Source organism: Orbicella franksi, chromosome 15 (genome assembly GCF_964199315.1).
Source record: "Orbicella franksi chromosome 15, jaOrbFran1.1, whole genome shotgun sequence".
Taxonomy (NCBI): Eukaryota; Metazoa; Cnidaria; class Anthozoa; order Scleractinia; family Merulinidae; genus Orbicella; species Orbicella franksi.
The window spans coordinates 8,730,572-8,751,914 of record NC_138159.1 but is presented as its reverse complement, the minus strand read 5'-3'; the positions used below and the strand labels follow the sequence as shown (position 1 = coordinate 8,751,914).

Below are 21,343 nucleotides of genomic sequence, written 5' to 3'. Positions count from 1 at the left end.
TTTGCAGGGTACAGGGTGCAGGTTGCAGGTTGCAATTTAATTATAACTGAAAAACCGCTGGCACTAAAAATAATTAATAACCTATATACTCGTCAGGGGTTCTTACATAAATTAGTTCGCCTCTTTCACGTAGTGAAAACACGCTGTTATTAATATTTAGGCCTTCTTTGGCAATCTTCTAACTTGTTACGCCGTGTACAGAAACCAGAGACTTCGTACGCTTCCCAACATGTTTGTGATCGCACTTAGTTTGGGCGATGTTCTCATGTCCATCGAAAACACGATCGATCCGCTATAAGTACTTATCGATCGACACGCAGAGACTGGTGAAATCTCTTCAAAGCCATCTGGATGGCCGCTCCACAGATGTCTCCATCGATTCCAGATTTGACTCGAGTCTTCCCTCAACAACAGAAGATTGCCATCACAAATGAAGCAAATAAATAAAGAAATGAAATAATATAAGATTTTAACCGACGGAATATACCAGCGCCAGCTCAGTGTGCTTTCATTTTGGTACTCACAGGGAAGAAACCAAATTCAGCAGATATTTCAGATGATATTTCAGATGTTTCTTCAAAAACAATAATTCATTGCAGGCTTAAAATCATAGGAATATACTCTCCTCCCATCGCTTCGGCCGGTTTGGCACTTAGGTGGAAGCCACCTTTCTGAGCGACTGTAAACGGCATCATGTAACAGTCACGGTAATTCTACCAACTGTACGTTCTTTCAAGTGCCAGCGGTTTTCCAGTTATAATTACATTTCAACCTGCAACCTGCAACCTGCACCCTGCAAAATATACCTGCTGTTGTGGGTGACGAAAATTGCATTGAATTACGTGACAGAAGTCACCTGTGTTACAAATCAATCATTAACTATGACCTCGATATAACGAACATTTTGGTCGTTTCCCCTCAAATTCATTATATCGAGGTTTTCGATATAACGAACCTTCGATTTAACGAACAAATTTGGCCGGTCCCCAGCGACTTCGTTAAATTGAGGTTCCACTGTGACGATTCGCCAGCTCTAATTGAATTTACTCCCTTGTGGAAAACAAGAGTGTCAAATTACCCTTTGTTACTAAAAAATAAAAATATCTCGTTATATTTCCATGCAGCAAGAACAAAACAATCGTTACCTGCACTTACTATTGTAAACATTGGACCTGTTTCAAATCTAAATAGCCTCATCTCCTTTAAAACATGTCCTAAGAACTAGAAGCGACTATTCGTGACCTCTAATTAAATTTAGTCCTTGTGAAAAAAAAAGCATCAAGTTACCTTTATAACTAAAAATAAAAATATCTCGTTCCATTTGCATACTACTAGCTCATGAACTGTTTCAAAACTCAAGGCTGATCTCGTTCATAACTAAACTCCTCAGCCTAACCCACAGAAAATGTCGAAGTAAGCCCAATATATGAATACTTCCTCCCCTTTTATAGAAGAATAAATATGGCCGTTCTAAACTGTATCAGGATCAAATCTTCTCGCATACCATTTATCTTTACAACAAGAAATTTGATTGGCGGTTTATAGTAGATCCAATCTGATTGGTGTGACATACAGACATCTCTCACTCACTCACTCACTCACTCACTCACTCACACTCACTCACTCACTCACTCACTCGCTCACTCACTCACTCACTCACTCACTCACTCACGCACGCACGCACGCACGCACGCACTCACTCACTCACGCACTCACTCGTGTTACTTTATGCATGTGAAATTTGGGGACCAGAACTATTGTCATACAGAACGCATTTTGATAAAAGCACAATTGAACAAGTCCACATTAAGTTCTGTAGACAAACACTAAACATCCCATGGTATACAGAAAATATTGCCTGCAGGGCAGAGCTTGGGAGGTACCCTTTAAGCATTGATATAAAAGCCTCAATCTTTAGCTATTGGCAAAGATTGAAGCATTCTTGTAGCAACGTTTTGTTACGTGAAGCATTTCAATATGCAACAACTTCTACACCTTTCTTTGATGTTACAATTAATGAAAAGACCACTAGGGGGTATCAAGTAACAGAATCAACAGAACCAGTAACACGGCAACACATCAAGAACGGTCGATTAAAAATAAACAAAAATATTAGAAATCAGTATTCACAAAACTGGCTTGAGACTAAGAACAGTTCATCAACAACTTCAAGGGAAAAATTTACGCACAAGGAAGTTAAAAAGAGTTATCAATTTGAAAATTACCTGAAAACGGTTACAAACTCAGCACACAGAATTAGCCTGACAAGGCTTAGGTTAGGATGTCACGCATTACGAATACAAACTGGAAAATATGAAAATAAAGGAGCATCAATCCCAGTAGAGGAAAGAACATGCTTAGTATGCAAAGAAAATTGCGTAGAACACGAACAGCATTTCTTGATGTATTGCCAGGGGTACGCTACCATAAGAGTTGAGCTCCATTCTCACATTTCAAACAAAGATGCACTTTACGCAAATCTGAGCGATAACGAGAGAACTAAGTACTTACTTAGAGCTGACAATAGAGTTACATAAAAAATAATAGGTAAATATATCAACGTAATGTTTAAAAAAAGAAAAGAGATTCTCAACTTACAAACGAAATGAGCATTATAATTTTTATTTAATTTTATTTGAATTATAAAAGAATCAAGTGAATTTTATTTCTTATTGTACTAGTTAATGTTAAACCTTTATTGTAAACAGACCAATACCTCCCTTTGGCGAGTAAGGCGCAATAAAGATATACTATACTATACTATACTCACTCACTCACTCACTCATCCATTGACCCGTCCATAACATACCGACACGCAGACTATGAGGTATGTTTTTTTACAAAAAAATAACTCAAAAATTGCTTCATTTTAGCGGGCCAAACACGTTCTCGTCCCCAGTGCTTCGCGTCCGAAATTGTCGTTGACGAGCGACCACGTGACCAAAAGAAACGGAGGCTCTGAGGACGAAAAACACTGCTGACATGTTGCGAGGCTCATAACTCGCCGGCGGGAGCTTGAGTACCTATCAATTATCAAAATACCCTTGATTACTCGTTTTGATAGTCTCATGAATTTTCTTCACGCTGCGCTGGGAAAATACAGTGAAATTGAAGCAACTGCTTTCTTTTTCAACAGTGAGCTGAGCAAAAGTAGAATTCGCATAATAACGTAACTTTACGTGTGGGCATTAATCGTGGAATTCGGAGCCCCCCATGTTTACACAGGAATGTAATGTATACTCTCGGGTCATTTTCCTAAGCGTCGCCCAAAAGAGGACTGGGAACGAGATTATGTTTCATAATTATAACTGACAGTTCTAGATTACCCGCGGGTGACCTTGCTAATTTAAAATAAAGAAATTGTCCAATAACTTTGTTTTGTTGATTCATGTTGCACTGCGGGTCGGTAGATTCAAGTGTTCAAGCACCTGTTAGCTACCGGTATTAACCGGTGATACGGCCTTCCAAATAACAGGTGCGCGTGCGTTTTGAAGAGCACATGCTCTTTTACCTTTTGATCTTATCCTGATAATCTCTTTTTGACGTGTATTGTTTACGAAATGAAATTTGATCTTTTTTAGCTCATCGGACAAAGCCAGGAATTGGACATTTTGGTCTGTTTCACTAATGGAATCGCAGTTGTTGTAAAACTGGCATTTTAACATTGAAGGAGGAGCGAGCAGACAAGATTTCGAAGTTGAAGATGTCAACCTTGGGATTCCGCTTTGCAATTTTTCTTACCATAGTAAGTCAGAATACAATTCATTTAACGCTAAACGTTAACATTGTTGCTGAAGTTTCCGTGTTAAGAATAACGGCGATTTTATGACAAGTTTCTATCAGTTTCTATCAGTTTCTATGAGCAAAACGTTAGTCGTAACCGAGACATTTCTCTTCGTCAGTGAGAAAGTTGCACCATCAGAACCTCCTTTATAGCGATTCTTTTACTCTCATAGTTCAAGGCTGGAAAAATGGAGAATTTCAGTTTGCGAAGAGTCGAGAAATAAACAGTTCCACATGAAAATGCTGCCCAATAGCTTTCTTTTGAATAGCTACCCGCTGGGGGTTTATTTATGGACTTTTAAAAAGTTAGAACCACCTTTTAACCAGACGATAAACATAAAAAATAGTGCGATATAAAAGAACTGCACAGTATTCGTAGGTATCACTCAAAACCGATTTTGCAAGCTGCCCAAACAATAGAGAAGACAGCGCAGCGGCCGAGTTGTTAAACCTGGTTAGGGCGCCGGACTTAAAATCCTGCCGACGGTCGTGGGTTCACGTCCCGTTCTGACCAGTTGCTAGTGATGTTTAGTGTTGTTTTTGGTAGTCCCGAGTTCAACTCCTCGACCACGCCTGCAAATAGCTAACCATTCTGCCTCCTCTCAGCTGGGATTTTTAACCATATTATGATACTTCTACCTTATTTGTTTCATTGTTTGTCAGTTTCCATTGGCCCTAAGTGGCTAGGGAGTGGTCAATAATTTGTCATGGATACCTTGGTATCAATTCACATTCTTGGGTTGAGCTCGAGAGAGAGGCACACTCCTCAGTCAGGGTAAAACTGGCACTGGACCAGTCGATGCCAAGTACAACACCGACTAACGATTAGACAGCTGCACTTACATAACCAGGGAAAGGTTGACGAACTTTTGTGAGACTCTTGTAGCTTAGTGATGAATCGTTCGACCATTGTCCGGAACGTAATGGGTTTGATTGGCATCGAAACAATTAAGATTTACTGTAAATCATCGGTCAAAAATTGTAACCGTCCATAGTTATTAACAGATCTTTGGCATCTCCTCTTTAGGTTTTATTTGCTTTTGGCCTTTTGCATGTGAAAGGTAAGTGGGTCATTATTTTTAAGTTCTAGGAACAAGTGGATGCAACTTATCAGTTTAGTCTTACAAATCTGAGTGTCAGCACCCCCATCTAATAGGCACTCTCCATTAAGTGCCGTATTTAATAATCGCTCTCTCCCACCCCCGATAGCGATGATCCGATGATTTTATTGTTGACAGTGAGGTTCAAGTAAGCTACCGTTTGCGTTTCGCGATGCTGTCTTGTTTGGGAATTGTGTTGCCCTTTGAGACTGCTCGCCGCTCACTGCTCAAGCAAAGCACTGAACAAGACAGCCATCCCACAGGCTGATTCAATTTACATAGAAGAGCAGCCATCTCAGGTTTGAAACCCTCTTCATTGTTGTTTTTGCAGGCGACATTGCTCCAGATATCGTTCTTTTAAGTAACTCGGATGGCAACTCGATGTACGACGACCCCATGGAGTATCAACGCACCAAGCGGTCCTATATCCATGAAGATGACAATGAAGATGATGACAATGATGATGACGATATCGGAGACGAAGGATATGATGAAGACAAAGATGAGGACGACAGGAGCGATAGCCCGCTGACGAGTCTTAACGATCCTGATTCATCGATGCTTCATAAGAAAGATGAAATTCATCAGATGCATGTCAAAGCTGTCGGGCAGCAGCAGCCATCGAAGACGGAGGAGGATAGTGAGAGTACAGATGAGTCAGGCTCGTCCGATGACGATGAAAGTAGTAGCAGTGGAAGCGGAAGTGGGGAAGTCAGGGGAGAGCGAGTGTATGCAAGGTGATAGATACCAGTCATTTAGTTCTTTGCTGTATTAAGCAGGCTTCAAGTCAGTTGGTCAGTGCATCGATTGTCTGTGTGGTTGTCTGTCTGTTTATCCGTCCGTCTGTCCGTCTGTCTGTCCGCACACCCGCCCGTTCCTCCGTCCGTCATTTATTCAGTTGGTTAGTCGGTCGGTCAGTCAACTCGTTGGTCGGTGGTCAGGGCGGTCGTTGGATCGGTCGGTCGGTTATTTAGTTGATCACTCAGTAATTCCGTGAAGTTCACGGAACGTGTTATTCGGTCAATCAAACAGTCAGCTCGTCTGTGCGCCATTCTGTCTGTCCATTAGCGTCCATCGGGTCATGAGAGGTTTCTAAACTTGTGAGCACCTTAAGTATTCCGTCCGTCTTTCCCCTGGTGACTTACAGGTCCAATACCATCAGCCTCACCATTCTCTAGTTCCGTCAGACAATCTCACAATAAATTAATCGCCAGTCAATTAAAACAAAGGTCAACGTTTCACGCTTTCTGTTGTATTTATTGAGTAAGATTAATAAAAAACCTTAACCATGCAAAGCAATTCTTTTTTTGGATCACGGTTTCATCAGTGGAGGGCAATGTCTTAACGGTTTACAGTATATTACAGTTTAATGAAAATGTCTCTGAAATTAAAACAAAATCCTTCTGCCTAGCAGACAACGTGTTTCAGACAAGGAAGATGACACTGACGAAGATGCTTCGGCAGACAAAGAGGAAGCAAGTGGTAGTGGTGATTTAGATGAGAAGGAAAATAAACACATCGCAGAAGAAAATGCAACCATGAGTAACCCGCGTGAGAAGCCGAGGAACTTGATTAAAATGATGGTGGACGAATCTAAGGACGCGGAACGGGAAGAAAAATTTGAACGCAAGAATGATGAGGAAAATTCAGGTCAGGAATCTGGATCATCCACTGGCTTTGTCCAGGGGAGTGCCGAAACAGGGGTGTATCATGAACAGGAACACCCCGTTCCAAAGCCACACCCCCAAAATGTACCCCAAATTAGTAATTCCACCTCAGGAAAGGACATAGCAAACAAGAGCGAATCATTGCACAAAGAAACACATTTACATCCTAATGACAAGGTGGAAGAAGTGGACGATGATCCAAAGAAAAAGTCAGCTACTAGTAAAAGCAAAAGCAAAGTCGAAATGAAAAGCAAGGATTCGAAAACAAAGGCGTATAAAGAAAAATCACTAAACAAAGAAAAAGCTAAGGAAGAAAAAAGTTCTAAAGACAAAACTGAACATTCATCCCATGTTCAAGACGCGAAAATTCACAAGAAGAACATTAAGAAAGCGCGTATCAGGGTTTCCAAAGTGTCACACTTGGCAAAAAACAGACTTCGTCACAAGCATCTGACAGGACATGTCACGCACCCACATGTGGTAGAAAACCATTTAAAAGTCGTTCACAAAATGCCTGTCATCAAAGGTACAGTATGTCACGTAATATTAGAAATAGCGTAGATATTGATTTTTGGAAAACATTTGCAAATGAAGATGCTGACTGTGCTATCAAACTAAGGGGAGAAGAAGTCCGTCTATCATGGGTAATTTTAGCTGAAGCATAATATGACTATTTATAACTTGTGTTTTTATATTATGTCATGCTATATCGTTCTGTTTAAAGAGTTTTGCTATGCAGTATTCACATGCCGGTGGCCTCATGATTAGTGCGTTGGCTCCAGATCGACTGTTCGGGTTCGAGCCCTGGCCGGGGACACTGTGTTGTGTTTTTGGGCAAGACACTTAACTCTCACAGTGCCTCTCTCCACTCAGGTGTATAAATAGGTTCCAGTTTAGGAATTTAATTCTTGGGGGGGTGGGGGTGGGGGGCGGGGGTAATCCTGCGATGGACTAGCATTCCATCCAGGGGGAAGTAGAAATACTCCTAGTGGCTTCATGCTACACAAATCGGAATAGGCTCCGGCCTGATGAGCCACTTGGCTCGTATGTAGACATTTTTTTCATCCGTACGCCGGTGCTTCAACGTTGAAAGACGCAAAATATTTCCTATGTAATAAGTTCAGCCATGATTTTAGAAAACCAAAACTCCTTCAAATAAGAACGAGTCCTCTCCATTAAAAATATACTTTGAATAAGAATAGTTCCAAAATTTATTATCAGAATTTAACTGTATTTTATTTAACATCATCTCTTGTTTTTATTGCACCTTCGTATTAGCTTCATCGCAAATGTGTCATTCGGACAAGATTTTAGCCGGACATTCATTAAAAGGAGGCACCCGAGCTGGTCACTTCCAGACCTTGGGTGAGACCGCAAGCATGCACGCATGTCTTCAGCGGTGTTGCAGTAGACACCCGTGTGACGTGGCATTGTTGATTGACGGGCGGTGTTATGGAGTGGCTTGTTTCAGCAAGGAGCTCTGTGAGGCCATTCCGGTTCCTCATCCACATTTCGTCTTCTCGCAACTCGGGTTTATTACTAAAGGACAAAAGAGAGGAGACATTGAGAAGAACCAAGGTATGAGACCTACACTAAGCTCAACAAAATAACAATAAAAAAATAAGTAATTTCATTGAAGTGTCAAAGTATTTATTTTCATTCAGTTGGTTAGCACAGTTAGTGTTCAAACCGCGCTACATTCTTTGTGTCATGTTCGCGGGGAAGTCACGTTATACCTTTCAATACCTTTTTCAGTGTTTCAATGTCGTCTTATGGGCCCCCTCTGTCGTTGAAATCTAAGATGGTTTGCGCCCCAATCGCTCACATCTTGAAGAAGTCCCTAAGGATAGAGATAAATGTCGAGAGAAAATAGAAGGAGATATCATAGAATTGTTCTCATTAGCAATGTGAACTTGCAAGAATTTTCACACCAGCTTGAACGTTCCCCGAAAATGTAACTGGCTCGGAGCAGGATCCATATCGGCACCTGCGCCTTTAAGAGTTGTCCAAATTAAGTTGGAGGAAAACGAAATTTTCCCTTATTTTATATTATATGGGTTCAGTTCTTAACTGAAAGAAACCAACGGTTTTTGTTTTTTAGAGTTTCACTGTCGGTACGGAAATCTCACACTGAGAAACAACGAGCAGTGGAGCGGTGAATTATGTGGGGGCGTCGTTCGATGTAAAGATGGCATCGCTACTGTAAAAAAATGCTCGGGTATTCCACCGAAACCTGACGACTGTGCCCGACCACGGCTGATCGTAAAACACCGGAGTGGAAAATGCTGTCACATGAAATGGAAGTGCAAAGGTAATAAATTTAATGAGAATAACTTTATTGCCAGACGGCTTAATATGAATATTCCAATTCAGCGTAATTGTGCAAAAACAGCTGCGTAGTTTTTCTTGTGGAACGTGAAACGAAATGCCAAAAATCGCGAGGAATCTGGAGGCGATAGCCAAACGTTCGCTGTTACTTATTCTCGTCTCCAGACCCAAGTTTTACTCTTAAGGTGTAGGGCTATGGATGTATGGACAAGAATGGCTTTTTCGTCACTCTTATTAACTTCCAGTTTCCGCACGTCTAGTTTGTTTTGTTGTTGCTAGTGATTTATTTTTAATAACATACTCATAAGAAAAACAGGTCTTTTCTTATCGCTTTTTTTCATCTCTTTGAATTTTAGCAAGGCACTGTATTTTTAACAACCGTGTTATCAAGCATGGCTATAAACTGAGCGATCCACTATGTACCGGAGTTGTAAGCTGTTACAATGGCCATTTAAACATGGAGTACTGTCCTAAAATACCAGGAAAGCCAAAGGACTGTGCACGACCCAAGTTGAAGACTATCAATGTGCCTGGAAAATGCTGTAAAAAACTGTGGGTTTGTTCAGGTAACTGAGAATAATTCATCATTGATCTTGTAGTGGTATATTTAATAGAATATAAAGTGATTTTAGGGATGTTATAGGGGAATTAAGACCTCCAAAACAAAACAAAACGCGGTAAGCTAGGAGGGGTAAAATCTGGTCTGAAGTCAAAATTTTATTTAAAGTTTCATCGTCTAAGGCTACCGTCTAAAGGTACAAACCTCTTGACAAGAGCAGTCCATACTTTCCCTAAATTGCTTCGAACGCCTTCGGCACTTTCACCCTCGGTTACCCATACACCATACTTCTCAAACTCAGTAATAATTTATCCAATTTAAGGAAAGGAAATTATGACTGAGAAGGTGTTTGGATAACTGATCTTAACCAGGATACAGTTTTACGATTTTATTTCTCCATTTTCTTCTTATCTCTTGTTTCGATTTAGAAGATATATCAAACACTCGACACTGTCGACCATATTTTCAAACATCTCGAAGTTCGTCAAAAAATACTCCGCTACGCGTCGTATTTCCAACTCTCTTCTCGTTGTTTCGAAATGCGGTCAAACACGGTCTGTCGTGTTTGACATATTACGTGAATACCGACACCAAGTTTTATTTCCTTCAGACAAAAGTTGTGCATACGACGGTCTCAGGTTATCGCACGGAGAGAAACTCACAGATGCGTCATGCGCAGTAGTCATGGAATGCAGAAATGGTTTCCTTCACAATAAGCCGTGCCCAGGGCCCCCTCCTGTGCCGCATACCTGTATCAATCCGCTGCTGAAGGTCAAACGTGTTCCGGGTGAATGTTGTGAAATGAACTGGGCGTGTGAAATGAGCTAGGTTTCTTCACTCGTCACAGCAAGGTTGGTATCGAAGAAGGTTCTTAGCTTTTACGAACATGGTCAGATGTGGTGGCGCAATGATTTTGCATTGAACCTAACTCGCGAATTCGTTGTATTAGATATGTTTTTTTTTCTTTTTAATAACTAGCTCTCATACTTATCACCTGTCAGGAGATACATGGTAGATTTGTTGGACAAGCCAACTGAATATTGAGGTCCCTTCCCCATTACACCGGAGAAAATTGTAAATGCCGTTTTCTCTCCGAAAGCGCATCAAATGTTTTCCATCCACATTTCGCCGGAGAAATTTGAAAACCTATCAATCAGCGGCCATTTTAGATTTGCTTTTGAGGAAAACTCTGGCAGGGAAATCCCAGTGTTATTGTAGCGACATCCTTTTCTGTCCACACTAAAACGCACAGCCAGTGTCAGTTCAGATTCCTCTCGTTTGAAGAGCGTTTTCGGAAAGCTTTCGGAACGGATTTTCGGTGTGGACGGTAAGCTCAACCGTAGAAATAAAGCTGCGTTTTCAAATTTTTCTAACGTACAGTGGACGGGGCCTAAATAAGTGCGTAAAAGTTCACTACACGAGTAGTTCTAGTATTATAAATTTTACATAATTTACTCTCTCATTTTTGGGCTTTCAGTTCAATGATCTATAAAGTTTAAACAACTGAGAGACACTAACGACACTGTCACGCCCCTGAAATGGAAATTGCCTCTTAATCCTGACGATTTTCCTCAACAGGCCGGGAAGGAAAAAGTAGTTTACTTACTGGAGTGGTTTTCAGAATGTCTTAAAGCCTTAACAAAATATTTCACGGTAATTGTTAATGTTTCATTATGGCTGTGGAAAGTAATTCTAGCTAAGAGAAATATATTTTTATATTTCACTTCACATAAGTCAGATTCAAATTCTATTTTTAGCTTGTTTTAAAGAGACCACTTCAATTCACGTATTTTTAATGTTGCAGAAAAGATAAGATAAGATGATTGAATATCATTTATTTTTACAAATGTGTCACAAACGGTGGTGAGTCGTTTTAAGACAAGTGTAGGAATTACTGACATGCACTCTAAGAAGTCACTGGTTGAAGAATACAGATCTATCAATCGAAATAATCAAGCAACCGACCAACCGAACAAATAGATAGATAACTAAACAAATGAAGAAATGAAAAATAGATGGATCAATGAACAAAGAAATAAACAAGCAAACAAGCAAATAGAATAAGATAAAATACAAATTTATTGTGTAAATACGTTTAGCTATAAGAGTGCTATACTAGTGAGTTTATTACACATATAAAAATCAAAATAGGATATAGCTAAATTAACATTTCTCAGTAAAAATAACTGAAATATTATAGTAAACGCCGCATATATTTATAAAAAAAAAACAACAAAAAAAGGAAACAGATAAAGAAGTAAATGAATAAAAATATAAATAAATGGGAAAGGTATTGTAAAATGATTATGTTGAATATTGGGGAAGAAAATGTAAATGGTTCTTTGTGCGTATTAGGTTCTTGTTTCTTTTAACCATCAACTTACTTTGGGTTCAGGATAAAATTTGATTAGTTTTGGTGTAAAACAAGACAAAATTAAACAGCAGAAAATTAGCGCTCGTGAAAAACAGACTTTTAGCTTCTCATTGCCTTTCATTCCCCGCGCGGTTCATCTGTTTCTCGTACCCAAACTCATTTTTGCACCTTAAATACATGTTCAGCGGAAAATAATCGCCCGAGGTTGAGGCAGGTATTTCATGGTAAGAAGTTCCATTCTGATTTCGACTCACCTTCGGTGTATGTCTCTTTTGATTGGTTGTTTATTACTCCAGCTTTAATGACAAGCAGAAGCCGATCTCGCATAGCTTTTGAGACGAATGCACAACTAAAAAAGAGAGCGAAAGGTCGATTTACGCGCTCCGCAAGGCTCAAATTTAATTGCGAGAAGAAATAATGCCTCGGTTATTCTGTTGAAGTGCGCCTCTTCGCTTGTGAATTGGCCTGTACGAGTGAGTCCACAAACTGCGACGTTCGCATCAACTGAGGAAGCTCATTACAAGTCTGGAAGTTGCAGTGTGGCTTTAATAAAGGGCAAAATAACTAAATAACATGCGGCCACAACGATCTCCTGGATCTCAACAAGACACCTCCACTTCCAAAGGTGTGTGTCACGTAATCCGTCCGACCATGAAAGAGATTGGACTAAAAAAATTGAGCGGAAAAAACGTTTTATTACTAGAAGGTTTTAGGTTGGATTTGATTAAGAAAATGTTATTTGTAAAAGAAATAAAAAGGTTATTAGAATTTACATGCCAGCCAATCGACGAGTGTGTGATTCGGATTGAAATTGCGTGACGTTTGCCTTGCGTCGTTTCATACGTCATTGACGTCATCTGTTACCATGTAATCGACGGTTACTAAGCAACTCGAAGTGGAGAGAAAAAACATTGCTGCCGTTGGAAGTAAGAGACAGACTTTCAACGCAGTGTGCTTGAAGTTTCTCTATTTTTCTTTTCCTGGAATTTTCTGTCGTTTGTTATTTCATATGAAGGAAGGAGAAGATAAGGTTATTGTGGAAATAACCTTGAACTATTCAAAATTTATGGAAAAACACCAAATGCTTTGACATCGCCTTGAAAGGACAATTATTTAGAAATTTTCAAAAATAATACGACTTTTTTAATTTTCACAAACATGCTTCGACGGTACACCCGTCATCGTCAGTGTGACGGTTATGAAAGTTTACAGTGATTTAAAACGTGCCTGTTACAAATCATACGTTACATTGCGTTGGAAAACAATACGTTAGATAAATCTCGAAGTTAACGGAGTTAAAAGATGCGCGTGCGCGTGCAGCTATAGGGAAAGCGTCAAATTGATGTGATTGACCTGTTGATTAAGGTCAGGCTTTTCCCACTTGATGTACATGACTCCTTAAGCTTAACTTGGTACTTGGTAGGTGCAGAGTCTAAGATCTTGAAGCAGTCTAAGTTACATGAGGTACGGTACGACTCTGAAGCCTGCAAGTGCTTATAAACGTGAGAAGATCTGTCCGATGACAAGTGCTCGTGCACGCGCGTGGAGAAATGTCGGCTTGTTTCGCCAACGTAACAAGCATAACAGCTTGCATAAGAAAATTTGTACACGATGCGCGTACAGAGCCTGTCAGGGAGAGGATCTTTCTAGCGTATTGTTTTCCAACGCAATGTAACGTATGATTTGTAACAGGCACGTTTTAAATCACTGTAAACTTTCATAACCGTCACACTGATGATGACGGATGTACCGTCGAAACATGTTTGTGAAAATTAAAAAAGTCGTATTATTTTTGAAAATTTCTACATTTTTGCTGCTGTCTCGACCACAATTATTTAGGTAAGTTAGTTGGCGTTTAGCCTTCTCAAAACTGTTTAGTCGTCTCTGTAGAGGTCGAAACAAATCTTTACAGGATTTTGAAGAAACTTAGCTTCAATTAAAAAGTCTATATATGTTTGCCGTCGAAGTTTATCAAGGATAGGTTTCTAAATTCTTTCGAGTTACTTCGATAGAAAATTTCCTCTTAAGCTTTTCTTTCAAAACTTTAAAGAGCTTTCGGCAAAATATGCCGAAAGAATACGAATTAACTCTTAAATGTAATAGATAGTTAATTCAAATGTTAAGGCTCCGAAACTTTTTTGGATACTCATCTTTTAGTTTGAGAGATTTGCGTTGAAGCGTGTACGTTCTTTGATTTGACTTATTGACAGATGTGTGTTTTTCTACTTGGGATAGAAGAGGAAAAAACAAAACAATGAATTTGTTATTTATTGTTAAAACGAATGCTTCTCTTCTTTCTGAGTGGAGCACAAAATAGGAAATATGCCTTTCATTTTCTACTAACGAACAACGGACGTAAAAATGCAAACAGAACATTTATGTAGCTAAATCTTGCACCGTGTCTAACACTTTTCCGAAAAGCTCCGTATTTGAATCAATCCAATTTAGCGTGAGGATAACTCTAAACGGAAGCTTAAAGCACTATATAAAGTTACTCCCACAATAATCATGTGTTATGTTTGGAATTTTATTGTCTACCATCGACCTGAGGGGATATATTAGAAACGGGCTGGAGGGTGGAGGGGGGTGGCATCCTCGTGCGACTTACTACTTATTGGCATACTGACTGAGTCCAGTCCCTGAACGTTCCCTTCTCCTTTAGATAGAGGTTGAACCCAGAAGGGGAAGAGTGACCCGGTTTTGCTGAAGTTCAACCTCCGTAAATAGCGGGATAGGCACAGTTAAGAGACTCCACTAGATTGAGTTAGATTGATAACATACGTTTCTCATTCAAGTCTGATTTTTTATTGATACCATTGACTTTTTGTTACAATTGCAGTTATTCCATAGCCACAATTTTACAGAAATGCTAGCATTTCACTACCTATTTAGTTAATTGATGGCTTTAAGGTAAACATTTTAGATAGATGCTTAGGATTTCTAACACCCTAAATCTAAAGTAAAATCAAAGCAAGGCTTACCCTATGTAAAAAGCTCTCTGGTCTATATATGTCTATTATAGTGTGTTCCTTTAGGATGATCTGGATCAGGATTTACCACAATCACTTGGATCTTGGTGAATCAAAGGAAACGATGAATCCTTGTCTAGAGTGGAGTCTTTGCTTTCTTTGATTCACTGCGACCAATCATGGATCATAACTCCTGATCCAGATCACTCCATAGGAACGCATCCTAAAATAACTTCTTGCGGTTAATAATGTGACTTAAAGGACATGTGATATAATTTGATATATATTGTCCGATTTTGAGTATACTGGGACTATTTACTAAGTGTATGAAATACAAAAAATTCGATTATCTTTTAACCAATGATATATGAGAGCGAGTTTCTATTAAAATAACCTTACACATGCATAATAGAGCATTACATCAAGCATGCAATATAAGCTAATGTAGTCTTAAACTGTTTTACATGATACTATTTCTCGTACACTATCCCTCCTACTTAACTATTTGCAGTAGGGTTTTGTTAACAGTTTAACATAACAGTTTTACATCCCATCTTGTTAGCATGAAAAAAATTGCGTCGTAAATTTGCGCAAGGTACTTTCCATGCCGGCATGAGAAACACTTTTTTCCTTTAAATTACAGTTATTAGAATCTGAATAAGATTTTCAAACAAAACTGTATTTTGTGCCTCATTTGCCTAAGAATCCTCGCTAGGTCTTCAATATCAATAGGGTGTACGAAATTTAAAGTGGTTACTTCAAGGAAGGTGCATCTTGAAGCCACTGGCCTACTTTTTTTAGATATCTCTTGATGTTCCTCCCGCGGGGAGGGGGGGAGCGGGGTGACTCCCATAGAACGGGGGTGCTCGTTGTACCCTTAAGGGGTTAAAAACGCGGTTTTGGTTACTTCTTACTGTGTTCAGCCTCAGAGGGTCCACAGCGGGAGCTTTTGCGACAGGACACAATGTGTTGTATTAAAATTGGTACCTCTTAGGGGTGAAAAACATTTCAAGCAACGCCCCCAAAAAGGATCTTGGTACTTCTTAGGTATTTTTTTTTCAAAATTTTCCACGAGCATCCCCGTCCTTTCTATATGGAAATTCCCCCCCCCCCGGCTTCCTTCCTCTCAACCCTCCTTATTTTCCGTTGATAGCTCCTCCTTTGGTGGTTTCCTACCATAGAAGACTATTTTAGCTTTCTTCGAATTGAAAGCAATGCTGTACATCAAAAACTGACTTAAAATACCGTATGGTAACTCCTTAAAATGTTCTACATTACACGTTTAAATAGTTAAACCCTTTTGTTGCGGAATTTCGACACAAATTTATTCTTAATTTCTCAACAAGAGAATTGTTAGGAAAAATAATTCTATAAGCAAAGAGCTTTTCTATCAGCTAGTAATTCAAACCAACACAAAAATAAACGTTTGAAATTTATTTACAATCGTAGCAAAAATAAATTATGTGCAAATTTTCTACCCGGACGAAAATCTCAATAAGAAAATATCAGCGACCGTTTATGCTGTTGCGTTGCCACTCCGTTGACTTTGATAAATTGTTGAATAACAGTAAACTTTTGTACATCATACTTTGGTTTTCGGCTTTCCTCTTCCCTCTGCCTAAAATATTTATTGCATTATTCAAGAAAATGTCTCTAAGATGCCAAAAACAAAGCTCGTTAAACATGGGATTGTTGTTTTCAGCGTTTCATGCACTGTTCCTGAGAAAGCATAAGAACAATGTCATTTCTTATCTCTCTGCAATCCTCTGCAGGTTCTCAATTAGTCAGGAGAACTAAAATAAAATTAGATTTTTGACTCTCTTTCTAGAAAAACCTCCACACTTTTATCAATAATATTCTCTAAAACGTGTAAATGTTAAGATGTCAGGTTGCATGAAGAAAGAAAAAAGGGGGTAATTCATTTTCCTTTTTCCTTTCTTCCTTTGAACACAGGTGGAGAGTCGGCGGCTTACATGCTAGTTGTCCGTCAAAAGTCACTTAAAAACTAGCTTATTTTAAGGCTTTACCTCTCTGAAATGCTTCATAAATGTTTGTATAGCATAATGTACAAAAGCCTACCGAGATTGGTCAAGCATAAATAAACCAAAATACATAAACCAAGACAATGTCAAAAATGAATTCAAAACTATATCGAGAGTCACAACGGCGTGGCACGTTATTAGTACTAAGACTCAAAGGAGGAAAATGTTTCTTTGTCAAGATGTCGTTTAGTCGATCTTATACGAGGAATCTTTTGTTTTAAAGAATCCCCCTCTGTGGGCGATGATAACTAATTGCGGGGTAAAAGAGTAATTTGTTTTGAGTCCAATTCCTTTCGTTAAGTGCTAAACGAAAAGAAAAATAATCGAAATATTGTTTTCTTCCCTATGAAATTCTCTTCATTTTTATTATTTATTGCTCATATGAGGAGAAGCTCCATGACCATGACAAATAGCAGCAAGTTCTGGAGAGAAGAAAAAGAGAGAGAAAAAATGGCACGCAATACTGTTCGAGGCTACGTGCTTGTTTACGATTCTTTTCCTATAGGGGGCTTACAGGAAGAGGAAACATAATAGATGAAATACAATATTAAAATATCAACGTGACCCGGCCCTAGGCTCAGATGAAATAACTTCAAATACTTCACTTAACCAGTCGACATTTTTCTTCCGGTTACAGTAAGCCTCAAAAGTAATTAAGACATCAAAAATTTCGAAAATGACCTATCATCACACTGTAGGAAAACCATTTTGGCTCCCTTGAGTCTTCGTGGCGGCTAAGCGGAAAGTGTTCTATTTTGCGCATGCGCAAAAGCGTTAGAATAAGACCGTCACATATCGCAACTGCTGAAGAATTATCCTATGGATAAAGGATCAATCTAAACCAAGCTTATAATGCTGGAATATACTTCTTAATCTTTCCAGTGGAAATCTAAAATTATTCGTTTCGTGAAGTAGCTTATTTACAGTGAATTTCTTTATATATACTTCTCTGATGAGGTAATTCTCCAATTAAAGCAACTTGACAGTTATTAAATCTGTTCCATTGCAAGAAAAGAGAAAACATATTTATCAATGATATTACTTTAACCGAAGGCAGCGAGAAGGAGCCTTAAAATGTTCCCGCGAGCCTTAAATTTAAAAGACGTACCCGCGAAGTTTGTATTTGATTGATACGGTGATTTTACGGCTGTCTAGCTCGCATGTCAACAACTGTTATTTTAACACCTACCTGACAATCAATAAAGTTACCTGTAGGCTACATTTGGGATTGGTGAGCGAGCATAATTTGGCAACCTTCATTCACATGATCCATGACTCTCTGTTTTAAATCACAGACTTGCTGTTTGAGCGCGTTCGCAACAGCATTCAATTCAATATTCCTCTCTTTCAGTTCTTTAACTCTTGTTTCCAACCTCGCTTCACGCTCCAGCTTTCTTTTCCGGCACTTAGACGAGGCGATTCTGTTCCTCTGCTTTTTTCTTTCGCGTTTAACGATCTCTTGGACTTCCAGATCAATAGGTTGTAAAGCTCCGTGTTCCGAAACCATCTGTGCTTGATTTTCCAGTTTGTAACCAGACAATTCCGGTTTTTCCTGCGCGAGCGCGCTATTATACGACGCAAAAGCCCGCAGAGTCGCCGAGTTTTCCATATTAAAATCATGATAGGCAGAATACGGGGCATTTTCCGATGGATACGAGTATAAGGTCGTGTAACTCGGCGCAGTAGAGGTAGAATAAGGATAAATTGTACCTCCTTTTACCGTAGCGGAGTAGGCGCTTCCGTTGTTCGCAAAGAAATCGCTTGCCTCCACACGCGAAGTGTTTGAAGAATAAACAACCCCGTCCGCAGAAGACCGTAAAGTGGACGCAGGTACCGTCGCCAAAAACGATGCATTTCCTACCGTGGTATGCCCCAGAAATGGGTCCGCAGACTCCGGCGCATTGTCTGCTAAATCTATAAGGGAAGATTCTCTTGTGATCTGTCGATCGTGAAGGTCTTGCAACGCATCAGTGAATCCACGTGAATACGGTTCGGGATCGTGATCCGTGTGAACCGTTGCGTGAACGTTCGAGTTAAAGAGTGAGCTAGGGTTCGGTCCCGCCGTGACATTTCCCTGCAAAGACATGATCATTTTTTCCAGTTCGGGCGAACCCAGCTTAAGCAGACCCAGATCGGGCGAGCGGAGCTCTGAGGGCGTTGCATGTTTTTTTAAATCTCCAATTTTGGGATCCTCCGCCAAAGGTTGTAAATTCAAGTGCAAGGTCGACTTGTCGAAGAGATACGGCGAAATAATGTGCGATGAAATCCCTTCATCCTGATAAAAGGGTGTATCGCTCGCTTCCTCCATCTAAACTACTCTACGTCACGCTTTCCTTTCAACTCCTTCACATTGCGAGTTTGGTCCTGTCGCCCAAGGAAACTAACATGGATGGTTGGTTTTTGTTTGGCTTGTTCCACCCTCGGGCCGCCGGGGTAGAAATCGGCGGGAGGCAGTTTAACAAACGCCTCGTTCCTGACCAGTGAGTAATGCCATGCCAACGGATTGATGTCATGTTGAGACTCCATCTGGTCCCTTCCTCAATTGTCATGGCGACAGTATACTTACCCCTGGTTGGTTGAAATTGATGTTTTGTGCGAAAGTCAATAGCACCACCTGATATTTGGTTATTATGTAATATGACCTAACTGAGACGCGGGAAAAAATCGCGGGTGGCAAGACGTGCGATTCACGCCTTGCCAAAAAGGGCGCGAATCTTAAAGCGGTTTTGCCACCGTTTCGGAATAAATGCGCCGTCGCACGCTTCATTGGTCACTCTACTTGTCTTGTGGTAGCATGTCGCGTACGCCATAAACATGATAAATGTTGTAAATTTTTAAGCCGCTGGAGATGCCCCTTGACATTTTAAACGTCAAGCTGTTTCTGATTAACCCGCCCGTGATTCCTCCTCCGCTCGGTCTGTATGTCAGTCTATGCGATTTAGTTTAAAAAATAATCGACGTTTTCTCTTTTGTTGTATACCCTTTGAAAATCAAGCCTCAGATTTTGTAATGGCGCCTTAGTTCAAAAAAGAAAAGGTTGGGCTTTCGTTGCCGCCTTTCTTAAAAAATCCGAGAACGTTAGAAAACTTTATATACATACCTACATATATATACTCAAAAATTCCAGTACTTTTTAAATTTCATTACTTTTTTACTTTTTCTAACCTTAATTGGCAAAGTGAGACTATTTTTGTTGCTGTTCGTCAGTGGGGTCATGGCTAATAGGGATTGCTTTCTGGAAAGGAAATTTAACTCCTGTTTTTGGTTATAGGATTTATTTAAGACGTACTGAAATATGCTAGAAAATTACTGTCGGAGGCAAGATTTACGCTGATACAATGTAAATATATTGTTTTCTGTCTAAACTGATGATCTCTTAAATTTTGTTTTCAAATAGTGTTTCAACATCCGTAGAGAAACCGTCCTTAAAATTGATTCACCGACTTCTATTTTCCCTATGTCGTTTTTACTTAACTTTTGAAACTAATTAGTTTCTTTCGGAAGGTACCCAAAGCAATCTCAATGGGTCAATATGTGACTCAACAGGGAAATCGTGTCCACCATACTTAAACAATGGAGAATTTATTGGAAAAAAAAATTAGCGGTTTACTCGTCGTCAATCCAATTTTCTTTTTCTTTGGAGCATGATCTTATAGCTAAATGGAGACTTTTTTTAACTCTCTCAGTACACCTTTTATTCAAGATTCAGCTACTGATCAGTTTTTGCTTAGCTTTTTCATCTGTTGGACAATTTGGGAACTACCTATCACTAATTTGATTGAATAGAGTCGAAAACACTGAAAAACTTAACAGGTCAACAATTTCGTTTTAATTTCACGTAACTTTTATGTATCATTGAGGACCTACGTAGCGAGCGATTTTTAAAGAAAAGAAGAATTAAGTTGACAAATAAACACCGTTTACCTGTTTAATCGTAAATAAAGACACCGGCGTTTGTATAGGTAAACGTATTTAGAAACTGCAACAACCATTTTTTTTAATGATTTTAAACGTTCCTTAAAGGAATGACTTCTTACCGGTTAGATGTAAAAAGCCATTCATGCAACTGTACAAAACAGCTAGGGAAATAATTTTATTTTTCCAGAATAATAATAATCGGGTTCTCAAAGTTTAACTGGTGTTTAATTATATTTTCCTTTTGGTGCAACGAAAGATGTTTTCTTTCTTTTTACAATTGCCATGACTCAGTCGACTTGGTTAATGAAACGAAGTGACTGGAAATATAAACCTTCCCGTCTGTGATTTCGTTAGATTATTCCCTTAGTAAAGAGAATTGCTGTAATTAAGATGATTAGAAATGTTACGTGTATAGGCACATGTATGGCGAGAATTTTTAAAGTATTGATGGATACGATTCTAAGATCTTTTGTCTGACTCATGATGTAGGAAACTAACTACAATTTTACAGGAATCAATTTTTCATAAGTAGCAATTCCCCAACAAGCCGACGTTATCGACGTTTATTTACTGGATTTAAACACTTTAATGGACAATTTTCCG

General features: G+C 39.3%; 2 protein-coding genes across 3 annotated transcripts; one reads left to right on the top strand and one right to left on the bottom strand.

Annotated features, from left to right (window-relative positions):
* The first annotated feature begins 2,038 nt into the window (after positions 1-2,038).
* LOC145469931 (uncharacterized) lies at positions 2,039-13,521 on the top strand. Of its 2 annotated transcripts, none has more exons than XM_081453748.1 (8): positions 2,039-3,745; positions 4,811-4,844; positions 5,215-5,620; positions 6,298-7,076; positions 7,829-8,128; positions 8,652-8,861; positions 9,235-9,444; positions 10,048-13,521. In XM_081453748.1, exons 1-8 carry the CDS (start codon positions 3,704-3,706, stop codon positions 10,263-10,265), a joined length of 2,199 nt encoding a protein of 732 aa, XP_081309874.1. In that variant the 5' UTR covers positions 2,039-3,703; the 3' UTR covers positions 10,266-13,521. The 2 variants fall into 2 exon arrangements, with proteins under 2 accessions (XP_081309874.1, XP_081309873.1); XM_081453747.1 differs by having other exon boundaries at positions 6,295-7,076.
* Positions 13,522-17,866: 4,345 nt separating this feature from the next.
* LOC145470076 (transcription factor Jun-like) lies at positions 17,867-19,880 on the bottom strand. Its single transcript, XM_081453907.1, has one exon. It carries the CDS (start codon positions 19,128-19,130, stop codon positions 18,039-18,041), a length of 1,092 nt encoding a protein of 363 aa, XP_081310033.1. The 5' UTR covers positions 19,131-19,880; the 3' UTR covers positions 17,867-18,038.
* Between the last annotated feature and the right edge of the window lie 1,463 nt (positions 19,881-21,343).

Excerpts from the sequence above, each read along its gene's own strand:
- LOC145469931 (XM_081453747.1), top strand. The coding sequence starts at position 3,704 with ATGTCAACCTTGGGATTCCGCTTTGCAATTTTTCTTACCATA. Across the intron at positions 7,077-7,828 it reads CAAAATGCCTGTCATCAAAG|CTTCATCGCAAATGTGTCAT; the intron begins GTACAGTATGTC and ends CCTTCGTATTAG. Across the intron at positions 8,129-8,651 it reads AGACATTGAGAAGAACCAAG|AGTTTCACTGTCGGTACGGA; the intron begins GTATGAGACCTA and ends TTTGTTTTTTAG.
- LOC145470076 (XM_081453907.1), bottom strand. The coding sequence starts at position 19,130 with ATGGAGGAAGCGAGCGATACACCCTTTTATCAGGATGAAGGGATTTCA.